The sequence below is a fragment of the Odontesthes bonariensis genome, chromosome 18 (genome assembly GCF_027942865.1).
Source record: "Odontesthes bonariensis isolate fOdoBon6 chromosome 18, fOdoBon6.hap1, whole genome shotgun sequence".
Taxonomy (NCBI): domain Eukaryota; kingdom Metazoa; phylum Chordata; class Actinopteri; order Atheriniformes; family Atherinopsidae; genus Odontesthes; species Odontesthes bonariensis.
The window spans coordinates 16,188,086-16,201,125 of NC_134523.1; the positions used below are offsets into that span (position 1 = coordinate 16,188,086).

The following is a 13,040-nucleotide window of genomic DNA, read 5'->3' on the forward strand; positions in this document are numbered from 1 at the left end:
AATCTCCGGAATGCAAAATAGTCACAATAAAATGACATGATATCACCTTTCCTCCTAAAGCAGGACGCTGCTGCTCTCAAATTCATCACCAGGAGTTTTATGGACACAAACAAAATTAGCCAAAAACGCATAATGTCATAAGTGCCTCAAAGAAAAAGCCATGCCACCATGCTGCAACGAAAAACAAATCATAACCTAAACAGCTCTACAACTTTAAGACATTAACTAGATTAGGTACATGCAAGGTGCTCAATGTGAAGCTTAAAGTCAGAAGAGAGGGCAGGCAAGGCTGAATTTAAAAGGTTATTAGTTGTTGTAGATACTCATTCAAACGGGTCTTTTAACTGAGAATGGTGAAAACTGAGTGAGACGCAGTCCTGGGTAATGATGCATTCTTTGGAAATAATTTGGGTGGTTAAAAAAAATAAAAAATAAACTCTTGTAAATTTCTTGATTGAATAACAAATTTGTTTTAGGAGGAAATAATGGCAACAAGTGTTTGCATTACTTACTATCAATAAAAAATAAATAATAATAAGATAAAAAGAACCGACTACTAAATGTGGAGGAATTTCACTGACCAAAAAAGGCAAAAATAGCAGTTTCCAAAAATACCATTTCACCCAGGCTTGAGTAAGTGGTACATAAAAAAAGGAAGAGGGGAAACCTGATCGATGTTTTTACCTTGTAAGCTCTTGGTCTGCTGCCAGAACTTTTGGAGAAGAGCCGCCGGTGCTTGACCGCCTCGGTCGGGGCGTCGTCTGGCAGCGAAACGCCATCTTGAGGAGCGACATCTCCAAAAACAAAAAACAGACACCTAAGAAACGCTTCTTCTTCCAAGGGATTTTAAACAGAAAACTAACTGCTGGCTCAAACTATTATTGCCTTGTGGACTTTTACTGTTAAATTTCCCCTGCAGAGAACTGTAATAATTCACGATATTAAATCTCAGCTTTTAGAGGTTTTAAAGCTGCGTGATTAGATTTTTTAAGACAATAATTATTTTTCCTACGTCTCTTTTAAATGAAATGTGTGTGAAAATAATTTTAAAAAATGCTGGAGCCAGTCAAACTATGACGGCTTTGAACGGGTTCAAAGCTTCACGCAGCTCATATTTAAGGTCACAGCGATGAGTAAAGACACACTAAGTGGTCTGTTACCTTGGCTGAAAGCAGCTGCTACATTTGGCTTGACAGTCAATTTATCCGACTTATCCTCTTCCATTTCTTCCTCCTCATCTTCAGATTCAGATTTTAGCAGGCTGCTGTAGCAGCGCGGCTTGATGTTACGGAGGGACTGCTTCCTGATTCCGGGCGCCATCGAGGACGACCCTTCTCCTGCATCTTCAAAGCCCCACTTAGCATCAGAGCCTGACACGGAGCCTGGGTACCGCCTCTCTGGGACTGAAAAAAAAAAAAAAAAAAAAAAAAAGGAGCCTCATGATTAATTACAACCTTTGTATTTAGCTTTACTGATTACTTTAATTTGGTTTGACCAAACGGTTTGAGTCATTTCACTAAATTATGAGATTTTCAACCTGAGATGAGAGGGCAGGATACATACCTTTCAACGGTTTTAAAGTGCGAATCATCTTTGCTTTCTCAATCCGATCACACTTCCTGTATCTGAGGGCAGAAGAAATTGCAAAATGTAAACCTATGTCTGAGGTAAACCTTCTGTGTAGCCATCTACAAATGTGTTGAACTATAAGAGTCAACTTGCCTTCATTAACAGGATTGTTTAAAATGTGTTACTGGAAAGAAACAAGAAGTATTTTCATGTTTCAGGCACAAAAATTCTAAACAGTATTTTAGGTACACATGAACCATTAGAGAGCTTGATTTAGCAGAGCAGAGCTTGGTTTTTGTCTAAAATTTGGATCATTTTCCCTAAACACGCAGGCTGGATGAAGTAAATGGCCTGTTTACAGAGAAATGGTTAAAGTTTTTCCTTCGAGTTGGCATAAAAACTGAAAACATGAGGAACTGCAAGCCTGGCTCTGCCCAAAGAGACTACAACAAGTAAAAGCATCTGGCTAAAAAGTAGTCTGACATAACCACCCAGCCCTTTATGAGTTTTAGAGATGCAAGTAGGTGGACATGTTGCCTTTGGACAAAGCCGAGCTATCATTGTCTCCCTCTTTGCTGACTTAATGCCAAGTTAAAGTACCCTGCTTGATAGATACAGACCATCTCATGTTAAAAAAAAAAAAAAAAAAAGAAAAAAAAAAGAAAAAAAGAAAAAAAGGTGATCATTTTGTTTGAAAAGGTCAAAGTGTCCCATTAAACTAATGACGAGTGATGATAACTTGAATGTTTAGGCCTGTACTACAAAGCAAGATTAATGGCTTAGCAAGGTATGTGAAACAAAGTTGTTTTAAGTGTTGTGTAGATGGCTCTCTTTTAACCAGGTTTAGATCGCCATGGTAACTTATTTAATTTGCTCTGGAGTAGTTACCGTTCAGTTTCGGATTAAAGCAGCATCCTTTCACTGGTGCTTTTGTTGATGACGTGACAAACGGCAAAATCAGACTTAAATTACATTTAAACTGCATAACAGAGTACCATTAGATCTAAGCTGATGCCAGACATTAGACCCAAATAGAAATGACCGCCTGGTGAATGTGGAGTAACAGTTCGTAGACAAAAATGATCAAATATTGGCATTTCAAATCACAAAATCTAACCATAATACAATTACATTTTTCAGTATTTCATTATTTAAACTATTTAATATTCAAATAGTTGATAACCTTAATCAAAAATCAACTTGTCTGACAAGAACTGTTAAATTAAACAACACATTACACATGAAGCCTTTTAGCTGCACTTACGCCACTATTAAGTGCATTCTGCTGATTATGGATCCAACATTTCACTATGATCTGGTCTGAGATTTAAGAGGATTTCCATGTTCTAAACTACTTAAATGAACTTAAATCTAAATAACATACATGAAATACTCTTATTAAACTACACTAAGTCATAGTTAATCTACCTTAGAACAGTTACATGCAGTATATAGCTTATTTATTAGCGCAACTAACAATTTTCTGTAGCAACACTTGTTTTTTGCCATAATCATTTATTTATTTATTTTAACTCCTTCCACTTGTCCGTTTGAAACCTGCTGTTTCATAGCACGGTGATTGGTGGTGAAAGTCTGCGTTAACAAAGAAGATCAGAACCATCGTCATGCTACTCGTCACACCTGATTTAGGTTTTGTTGAGGCAGCTAAAGGCGCTAGCATGGGTGCCGCGTCTGTCACGGCGGTGTTGCACCGTGACGTCAAAATGACGTTTCAGGCCTGGCGCTTCCCTTGAACAGACGGCGCAGCGCGTTGTCGTGCACCAGTCGATTTTTGTAACTTGGCGGCGCCACCAATGAAAAACCGGATGGACCGATGTGAGACCGGCTCAGTCAGGAAGTGCGTTTGTACAGGCAGCTGTACGAAACTGCAGTGAAACAGCACAGGGACCAACGTAAACTCCCAAAACTCGTGCACAGAGATTGGCAGAACTTTGGTGAAAGAGGGAGAGTTCTGTAAGAATGTGTGGAAGAAGCTACGGGACAGATACGTGAAGGCAAAGAAGAGGGCAGACACTCTGTTGATGCCGGGGGCTTCAAACCTTCACCTCTATTAACTGAATTAAAAACTTAGAATGATCCGAAAACTGCAGCAGTATCATTAATTACAGTATTCCTGCTCTTGACAGTGGCATTGTTTTCTTCTCCACTTTCGTGGTTGTAGAGTAGAGGTAACCATCACGTAGCAGCGCCACCTGTGACGGAGAAAATTGCAACTACTGGCGCAACGACTTGCGCCACTATACATGGTGGGCACGAAATCGTGACGTCATCAACACCGCTCGCGCTAGCAGACACGGCAACCATGCTAGAGCCTTTACACAAAGAAAACCTGGCTGTGTACAACTTGCTTTGTAGTACATCCCTCTACTTATCGACAACGCACAGGAGTTTACATGCACCACAGATAGCAATCTGATACATGGCGTTGCCTCTACTGGCCACCCATCTGCTTGCCCAAAATACATTTTCATTACATTCGTAGAAAAATTCCAGCTTCAAACATTCACAGATACTGGCGGCGGCTCCTCTGAGAGCTTGCGAACATACAAAGCTAATTTGTGATTTAAAAACAAACAAACAAAAACAAAAAGCTCATGCAACGTAGAAATCATGGCCCGTTTACTTACATGCAGCACTGCCTCTTGGTGTTGGGCCCCCCGAACTTGGGTTTATCCAAACAGTTGACACACTTTGCACAGTCGGCCACAACCGAGCAGCCTCTGCAGCTCCCACAGCGCCGGGAACGGACTCCTCCGGGAATATACTGACTCAGTTCTCTCCTCCTTCTGATCTTATGGCCCTTTCCCCTCCCCCGCCTCCTGCGCTGGATGCTTTCCTGCGAGACAACCCACTGGGCTCTCCCCTGATCAGAGATGTCATCATCGTCATCATCATCATCATCATCATCATCATCATCATCTGCCACATCTGCGGGCGAGACATGGAGAGGATGGGTAAAACAGCCAGCGCACATCTGAGTCAGCATCGTGCATATTTTGGTGCATTTACTGGACTTTTGTCCAGCGTGTAAGCTTGAGTCCTGTGGCTATGTTACTGTTGGCTGCCTGAAGAAATGAGCCTATGATGAAGTTAGGTGGCTGTTGAAAAAACCAGAGTCTCCACAAAATCCATCACTGGTGGAAACTATTTTTTTCAATCTTGATGACTTCTTGCTGATTCCCCCAGTGGTGTTGTCCCAGTTGTAAACTGGCACAAAGCTACTTCACATTGACAAAAAAAAAAAAATATATATATATATATATATATATATGACTCGGAGGTTACAATCTTACATTAGATAATGCATCTGGAATAATCTTGAGCAAGGATCACTTTTATTTTTTATTTTTTGCTTTTTTCACTAGATGTGTTGAGTGAGTCTATTTGTCAAACAGCACTTCCTCACCTCATACTGAGTGATGCTCACTTGACCAGTGTTGGGTATAGCTTTCCAACAGCGGTGGCTAATCTGTGTGTGACAAAAGATATTTTTGCTGGCAAATAATTTAGTTTAAAAATAAAATAAAAAAGCATTTCTTTTGTCTTTTTTTGCTCAGTGTGTTAAATTGGCCAAAGTCTGACAAAATGGAGCTTTTACTCTTTTTAAAAATATATTTGTGTGCACATAACTGTAGATGATCAACAGTGTTTTCTTATACCACGCTCACAGAGCAGCTTTGTCTCACAAGAAAATGCCATAAATTAACTTAAATCTAGATAACATTAATTAAATATTCTTAATGAACTACACTAAGTCATATTTAAGCTACCTTACAACAGTTACATGCAGTATATAGCTTGTTTATTAAAAAAACTCAGCTACTGTCTGAATCCACTGTAGGTTATGCATTTCTCTGCAGTTCATTAATTTCCCCTCTTTCTCTTTCTCACAAAATGGGAACAAACTAAAACAAAATAAACAAAAAACAACAACCAACTATACAGAATTTAGGTTTTGGAGTCCGACTCTATGCATGGTTGTTAATCTCATGTCTTATATCCATCCGTTTAATCCGAGACGTGCGTGTAGGCGTCGTTCATCTTGACTGATTCCTTTTCCAGTCACATTACTTTTGTTTTAAACTGGACAAAACGTTGAAGCTGAAGGACCTAAACCAAAGCAGTCCCGAAGAGGTGATTTTTGTCTTTGCAAAAAAAAAACTAAATTAAACAAAACAAAAAAAACACCACTACTCACCCTACACACACACCTTTACAAATATATTAGCGGGTGCTGGTCGCTGCACTCACAGCTAGGCATGGAAAAGGAACTCCATCCTTTTGGCACTGACTGAATTACATTGGTACTAAAAAAGTATGGATTAATGTTCAGTGGAACTGTGCCAAATGTTAGTAGCTAAGACAACATTTAGGCAAGAGACGAACTCTCAGGTTAATGACAGATAAAGACATTAATTTATCCATTCCGGCAACAATTTGATGCTCCATTTCTGGAGCTGTGGACGTTGGCCAAACAACGCACGGAACTGATTTTAACCAACTGCGAACAATCAGTCTCCTCTAAGGTTTTTTTTTTTAAACTGAATTTTACACTGCAATCACTGGTGGAAACAACGTCATAGCTTAAAATCTGAAGGACTTTTTCATGGCGAGTTTAAGGTAAATACTGTAAATTTTGAAAATGTATCAACGTTATAGGATCCTTTCAAGGACACCTATCAAGAGAAACCCACGCTTAAAAAGCAAAGGCAGATGTTTAAAATCTGGTTCATCCAGTCAAAGAAAGAAAAATACGTCTGTAATATTTCTTTGGGATTCTCTAGAGCCAAAATGATGGTGCAGACAAGGAGAAATAAGCTTTCATGTATGAAAAATAACACAATCATTATATCATCACACTTTTAAGTATAATAAACATGACCAATGGGATTTCTTTTTTAACCAATTCCACCACAAACGATGCTGGAAATTGTAAACCAAAGATGCCTTTTCTGACAAGTGAAGAAACAATACTTCCGTGCCTGTGGTGTCTATATTCAGCGATTGTTTAGTTATTTCTCAGCTAATAGGTACAGAGGAACTCATTGATTTTTTTTTCCATCATCTTCAAGCAACAGCATCCAACTACATATGTAATCAAATTCATGAAAATTGGACCTGGATAAATGTCAGAAAAATGAACAGACAGATAAAACACAGAACACTTATCAAGCTATAAAAGTTGTTTTTTCCCCTCCTAAAATCCTGCAGCTAGCACCGGTGACGGTTTGGAGGTCTGTTAGTGTGGCCGAACAACACCACACTGCTGCAGGAACCCTCTTTTTAAATGACAAAAAAAGAAATGTGCTAAAAGCAGGCAACGAAATATGATGAAATTTAGACATTTCCTTTTATTAATAAAAAACGTTTTGAGACACCTAAATACCACTTATAGTGTGAATAAAATGAATCCACTTGTTTGTGATCTCTCCTTTATATTGTTTTTAGCGATTTTGGGCATTTCAACCAAATAGAAAGCAGGGAGGAGGCATTAAATACTGAATAGGCACACCAGGAGCTTCAACAACAGCTCAAACTGCTGCCGTCCTTCTTGTATTTACTGATACACTTTGCACTGCACATATAAATGCTAAATTATTTTTTGTTACTTGAGATTTACCTTGCACAGTCAACGAATCACATGGGGCACGAGTGTCTTTTAATCACCATGTAAAATCTACGTGTTAATTCTGTGAAATGTCCAGATCACCGTGCAAATATCTACGATGATAATTAAGCTATCCATCAAATTTGAAAGAAAGTTGCACAAGAAGATGAACCGTACCTTCCGCTGTGGAGGAAAAGGTGATGCCCTCCCTCTCGTGAAGCGGCAGAGCGCTGAGTCTGGGAATATCATCTGGCACCATGGCACGAGGCTGCCCCAAAGCCACTGCTGCTGCCCGACACACGTGTTTGATCCTCGGACCGCCAAGCGTCTGCTCCTGCACACAAAGGCACGGATTAAAAACTGGGATATGTGGAAAATGTTTGGATGATGAGAAGTCATTAAAAAATAAAAAAAAGGTCAATAAATGAGCATCCAACTGGAATCTAGTCTTATTGTGATTTCTGTGATATATACCGACATTAAACTGTCACCTAAATTAACATGATGTCGTAGCTGTTCATCCTTCTTTATTGAATGGTCATGTAATTTGCTTATTTTGAAGGTTTCTCCCCAAATTAAGCTGGACTGAGCTGAAAACATTACCTGCGGACCCAAGTCTTTTGGAGTCAGACCAACTCTCCTCCTCCTCCTCCTTCTCCTCCTTCCACTCACTGGCACTTGTGATTCTTTAGAGACCAACTATTGATCCAAACAAGGAAAAACAAACAAGTATGAGATATAATAAAATCATTGCATTACAACACTTTTCTCACTAATTAATCGAGCTGAGGGTCATTTGACTGTTAGGCAAAACAAATGGTGCCAATGCAAATCTTATTTCACAGTGGCGATTCTGGTGAAAGTCACGCATCAGTTTGGCCAGCAGTCGTTAGCAGCTGGTATTTGGTTCAACAGTACCGGTTAGTACACAGGGTGATCCACAACAGAGATTATATCAAACAAATAGTTGCATTTGGGCAAATATTTCCAATTAATAGGGTTGTTTTTAAACTATCATGTCTGCAGTAATTTGCTTCTTCTTTTTTTTTTACTTTTTCACAAGTGCACATCACATCCTTTTAAGTCTGGCTGTTTGTATTTATCAATGCAAAACAAGAATTTAGATTTTTTCCGTTTTAACGCTCATCTTCAGAGTAAAGCAAAAAGAGAAACCCTATACAGTGTGAATGAAACACCTACGCCTTAAACACCTGTCTGAAAAGTGTGGATAGAATAACTCTAACGAGCCTTTATAGTAATCATGTCTTACCTGAGACAACTTGAGCTGCTTCTGCTGATCAATTTTGATGAGCTGAACTTTTGCTTTCTTCAGCAGGTGGAGCATCCTCTTATTAGCTCCACTGAGACCGATCCGGTGGCTGGGCCCACTGACTTCCAGTGTCTCACCAATGTCATCAGTTAGGCCTGCTGCTTCATCTGTGCCAAATAGCATGAAAAACGCTAATTTAGTCAAGATGATAATGGAACAACTAGTCAGACACATCAATGGAAGAGACGCCTCTAAACTAAACAGAAAGGAAATACATCAGCCTGTCTCCTTCCGAGTGAATCTGTCTAATGATGCATATCAAACTGAACTCCACTGTGCAGCTCCTATAAAGAGCATTCTGTATTTTCAGCAACCACAAACAAAAATGCTAAATAACTCTTACTGTTATTGCCTGAATCTTCTGACTTGATTTGCGAGGACGATTCCACGTCAGCGTTCACCACCACAGCAAGTTTCCTGACAACCCCGGGAGAGTCCAGTTCCTCCATCATGAGCTTGGGCCTCCGTCTCTTCCTGACATGAGATGTCAAACTGTCGTCATGATGCGTGTCCTCCTGAGAGTGAGACCGGCCTTTCTTTTTCTCCGCCAGTTTTAAGGTGAGTTTCTTGAGGTTCTTGTAGATCTCTACGTGGCTCGCTCCCGGACTTGGTGCCGATGAGATTTTTGGTACACCAGATGGGCTGTAAAATTGAGATATGGAGTCGATGTCTAATGGCTGCGAGTGGCCACTATAACCCGACTCATTCAGCGATGCACCAGATTTCCCGTCATCTCTTTGCTGAGCTTTCAGCCATGTTGACAGAGAGCCCTTTGGAAAGGGGATCATCTCCTCATCCAGGAACCTCTTTGGAGCTTTAATAACACGGGAGGACCGTCCACTAGTAACAATTGTAGAGGATTTGTTGTTGGAGCTCTGGTGTTCTTGCTCAGAAATCGAGCTTGGCTCTACCTCCGATGGGGCGGGATTCTGACCTTGGATCTGTGGCTCATTCCCATCCTGCACTGCTGTAGGTGGAAGGGGCTTTGGTTCGTAGGTGTAATAAACACGCCTTGCGCGAACTTTTCGACGTTTTGGGTATTTAATACCTGAAACGCCCGTAGATGGCTTTCGCTTGTACCCAAACAAAGATTTGCGGTGCTGTCTTTTGTGCACTCTTTTTTCGGAGGTCTCTGAAGCTTTACACTCGAGGGGCATCGCTGCCTCTTCTCCACTCTGGGCACCAGCCTCAGCTCCGGCCTCAGGTGAGGCACCCATACTTTTTGCAGTTCTCTTCCTCTGGCGTTTGTGAAAGGACGTAAACGACAGGGCGACTGCTCGAGATGTGCGCCTGGAGTGCCCGATACGAAAACCACTCGCGCCCTTTGCAGATCTCCGTGTCTGAGACTTATCTGCGTCCGAGTCCTCCGACACCTCACCTTCTTCTTTAACTCTTTTCTGAGCTTTTTCTGTGCCTTTTACTGCTGCAGGAGCGCTCGCCAGCTTCTCTTGGTGCTTGCTGCCCCCAGCTGATGTGCCGGCTGTTTGGTTTTGTGCGCTTCCAGAGCATGATGTTTCTCCTGCTTTGCCAACATCATCAACTGATGTTGTACTGCCGTGTGTACCTGAGGCCTGCTTGTCTGAATGTTTGGCTTTTGCAGGGAGAGCCACCTGTTTGTCATGCATTTTAATCGCCACCTTTGGCAATTCTTTGTCTTTTTCCGGGTTCTCTTGAGCATCCTGTTCTTCTTTAGAAACCCTTGTTATGATTTTCCCAACGAGAGACGATTTTGGGGTCTTGGGAATGATTTTTCCAATAAGAGGCTTTGCTATTGCCAGTGGATCTGACGCCTGAGGAGTCTTGGCTTGGCTGACAGACGAATGAGGGATGGCGACTGAGGTTTTCTGAGGACGAACTCTTGTGGTTCCAAATCCAGAAAAATCTTCCTCCTATAGGAAAAACAAAGTCAAATCTTTATGTCAGTATAAAAAAACCTTCAACATTTGGACGTGTTGGAAGAAGGAAAGTTGTGGGACATGGAGCTACATTTTCATGACTGACTATTTAGAAGATTGTGTTTTTTTGTAACTTTAAAATTAAATGTATTGTACATTCTAATAAGAATTGTTAAAAATGTGCAAAATAAAATGTTAATTTATGCATTTCTTTATGACTAAATACAATTATTAAAGAGTTGGCTCATCAAGGTAGGTGGTGCTAGCTCTACAGCTAAAGAGGGTGCAATTAATACAAAATAAACAGCGACTCCCTTACAATGATTTATCTAGTTTTTTAATCTGGTGAGAAAAGTTAAATGGTGCCTTGAAATTGAGAAACAACACAACTCAGAGGAGTTCTGATAACAGCATTTGTACGTGACATGATTTGTGTGTTTCATCATACATTCCTCGAGGCCCTCTCCATTACACGGTACAGAGCACACTGTCTTCCAGTTATAAGTTTTCACGTTATGACAACAAAAGATGATCATCTTGTCATTATCGGGTCTTGAAACGGTTAAATACAAGCTCAGATCAAACACCAACACATGATGTAGTAAAGTGTGTATTTATCCATTTAAAAAAACTGAGCCAAAATGTAGAAGCGGGGTGAAGAGCTAAATGCATCCTTACTGATCGGACAGGAACAGAGAGGGTAGGCAACAGCCAGGTGCTGATAATCAAATACATCTTTAGATTTTTCTGCATTTTGGCTTAGCTTTTGTTAAATAAATAACGACACAGTGCAAATAATCACATGCTACCATTAATACAAGCTTGTATCTACATCTTTTAAGACCTGTTAAGTACCACCAGATGACTAATCTTGATCTATTTTCATCATAATTTACGCCATAATTATATTGTTAATTTTTATTTGTTATGACCAGATCTGTAAAACCTCAGAAATTCAAGACAAACCTTCTCACAATAAAGACAAAGAAAAGCCCAACTGCTTCATTGGTGTTCAGTTTCGAGGCTCTCAGGTTTCTTCCGAGTATGACTGGGTGTAATGGTATAAGTGAGTTAAAACACAATTCATGCTTCCACAGTTGATTTTGAGCTTTGCGTGAGTCATTACTGTGTTCTTCATTTGACTATCAGTAATTCTGAAACTATGCTTCAGCATCAGCCCTGCTCTCTATTCTCTTATCCCTGTGTTGCATCAGTAGTTTTGATACAGCACATAAATGCCAGTGAGTACATGTACATACATTCGTTAATTATAAACTAAGGAGTTTGCACAAACCCTCTCTTTGCACATGTCTATCTTTTAATTACACGCGTTTCAATATTATTTAAGCATCAAGTGAGAAGTAATGAAAATACATACGAAAACTATTACACAGAACTTTTAAAAACACTCTCCAGCTGCCACTAATTCAGACACTTTTCTACCTCGTTAGATAAAAAAAAAAAAAAAGGCAGTGTCACTTTAAATTACTCACATCCATCTTCAAATTTAAGAAACTTTCCACTGATCGGTGAAAACCCCTTGAATAATGAATACTCCACAGCACTGCTGAACAGATGAGTGTGTGGTGCTCCCGTTGAGCAGCATCCACCAGCTTTAGCATGAGCCATGTGACTATTACAGTCCACTCCAAACAGATTGCATCAGTGGAGTCTTACTGATGTCAGATATTAAAGCTCCTACTTGGGAGGTTAAATAATGATTAGATCCAATATGGCAGTGGATCATTTTCATCATCCCCACCTTGCGGGAGCTAAAGAGGAGGCACTGAAAATATGATCACAATATGACAAATCTGAGCGCTTACACGCCAACCTTTTATTTAAAAGACTGATTTAAAGTTCATGTGAATTACAAGTTAAATACAAGCCGATGGTATATTGACTGCTAAGAATAAACTGAAGCCTGTATGACAACTGTGGCCTGCAGTGAAAATTACATCAATTTATCCTGCCCATGCAAGCAAATATGATTTCACTTTGCAGTCTTTGATGCAAACAACGCAACAACAGGAATAGCCCTATTTAGATTTGTTTATTGGCTTCATATTTAAAGTGGATGATACCAACTCAGCTTTAAGAAGATACTGAGACATTTGTATTGCATGGTTTAACTGTCTTAATGTAACGTTTGCTTTCCTTCCTGTTGCTTTCTACGTTAAAAACACCGAGCGGTCAGCTGACAGGAGCTCCAACGTGGAGAGTGTGATCCTCTACTTCGCTGTAGCGACGTTTTTTTGGGGGGGTTTTTTTTTTACACGACAAGATTAGCGGTCAGAGGTTGTAAGAACTGGGTGGGAACTTCAACTCGCCAAACCATGTCAGGGGGTGAATAAACAAAGACCTCTAATGGTTTCCACAACAAAACGCATTGACGGGTGTGATAGTACCGCCAAAGTTTCCGCCTTGTGTGCTTTTCATGCACACAGGCTCAGCTGTGCAGTCACTTCGCTTTCAGGTGCAACTTAAGAGCATCGATTCTGCAGATTTCACACCAGTGTGAGCTTTTAGTTTAATTGTGCAGCAATAATCACACTACAGATACTCTCCTCTCAACCTATCTGAGGCATACCCTGCAGACAAACGGCTAACTACTATT

General features: G+C 40.3%; 1 protein-coding gene across 2 annotated transcripts in view; it reads right to left on the minus strand.

Annotated features, from left to right (window-relative positions):
* The window catches only part of kmt2ba (lysine (K)-specific methyltransferase 2Ba), a 29,910-nt gene that overhangs the window by 16,306 nt on the left and 564 nt on the right, over positions 1 to 13,040 (minus strand). For both annotated transcript variants that reach the window (XM_075450162.1, XM_075450161.1), the window contains exons 2-9: positions 8,872 to 10,417; positions 8,469 to 8,635; positions 7,802 to 7,897; positions 7,376 to 7,532; positions 4,218 to 4,518; positions 1,564 to 1,625; positions 1,161 to 1,403; positions 685 to 794 (exon numbers count right to left, since the gene is read on the minus strand). In XM_075450162.1, the coding sequence (XP_075306277.1) occupies positions 685 to 794; positions 1,161 to 1,403; positions 1,564 to 1,625; positions 4,218 to 4,518; positions 7,376 to 7,532; positions 7,802 to 7,897; positions 8,469 to 8,635; positions 8,872 to 10,417 (2,682 nt within the window). The remainder of the gene's footprint in view (positions 1 to 684; positions 795 to 1,160; positions 1,404 to 1,563; positions 1,626 to 4,217; positions 4,519 to 7,375; positions 7,533 to 7,801; positions 7,898 to 8,468; positions 8,636 to 8,871; positions 10,418 to 13,040) is intronic.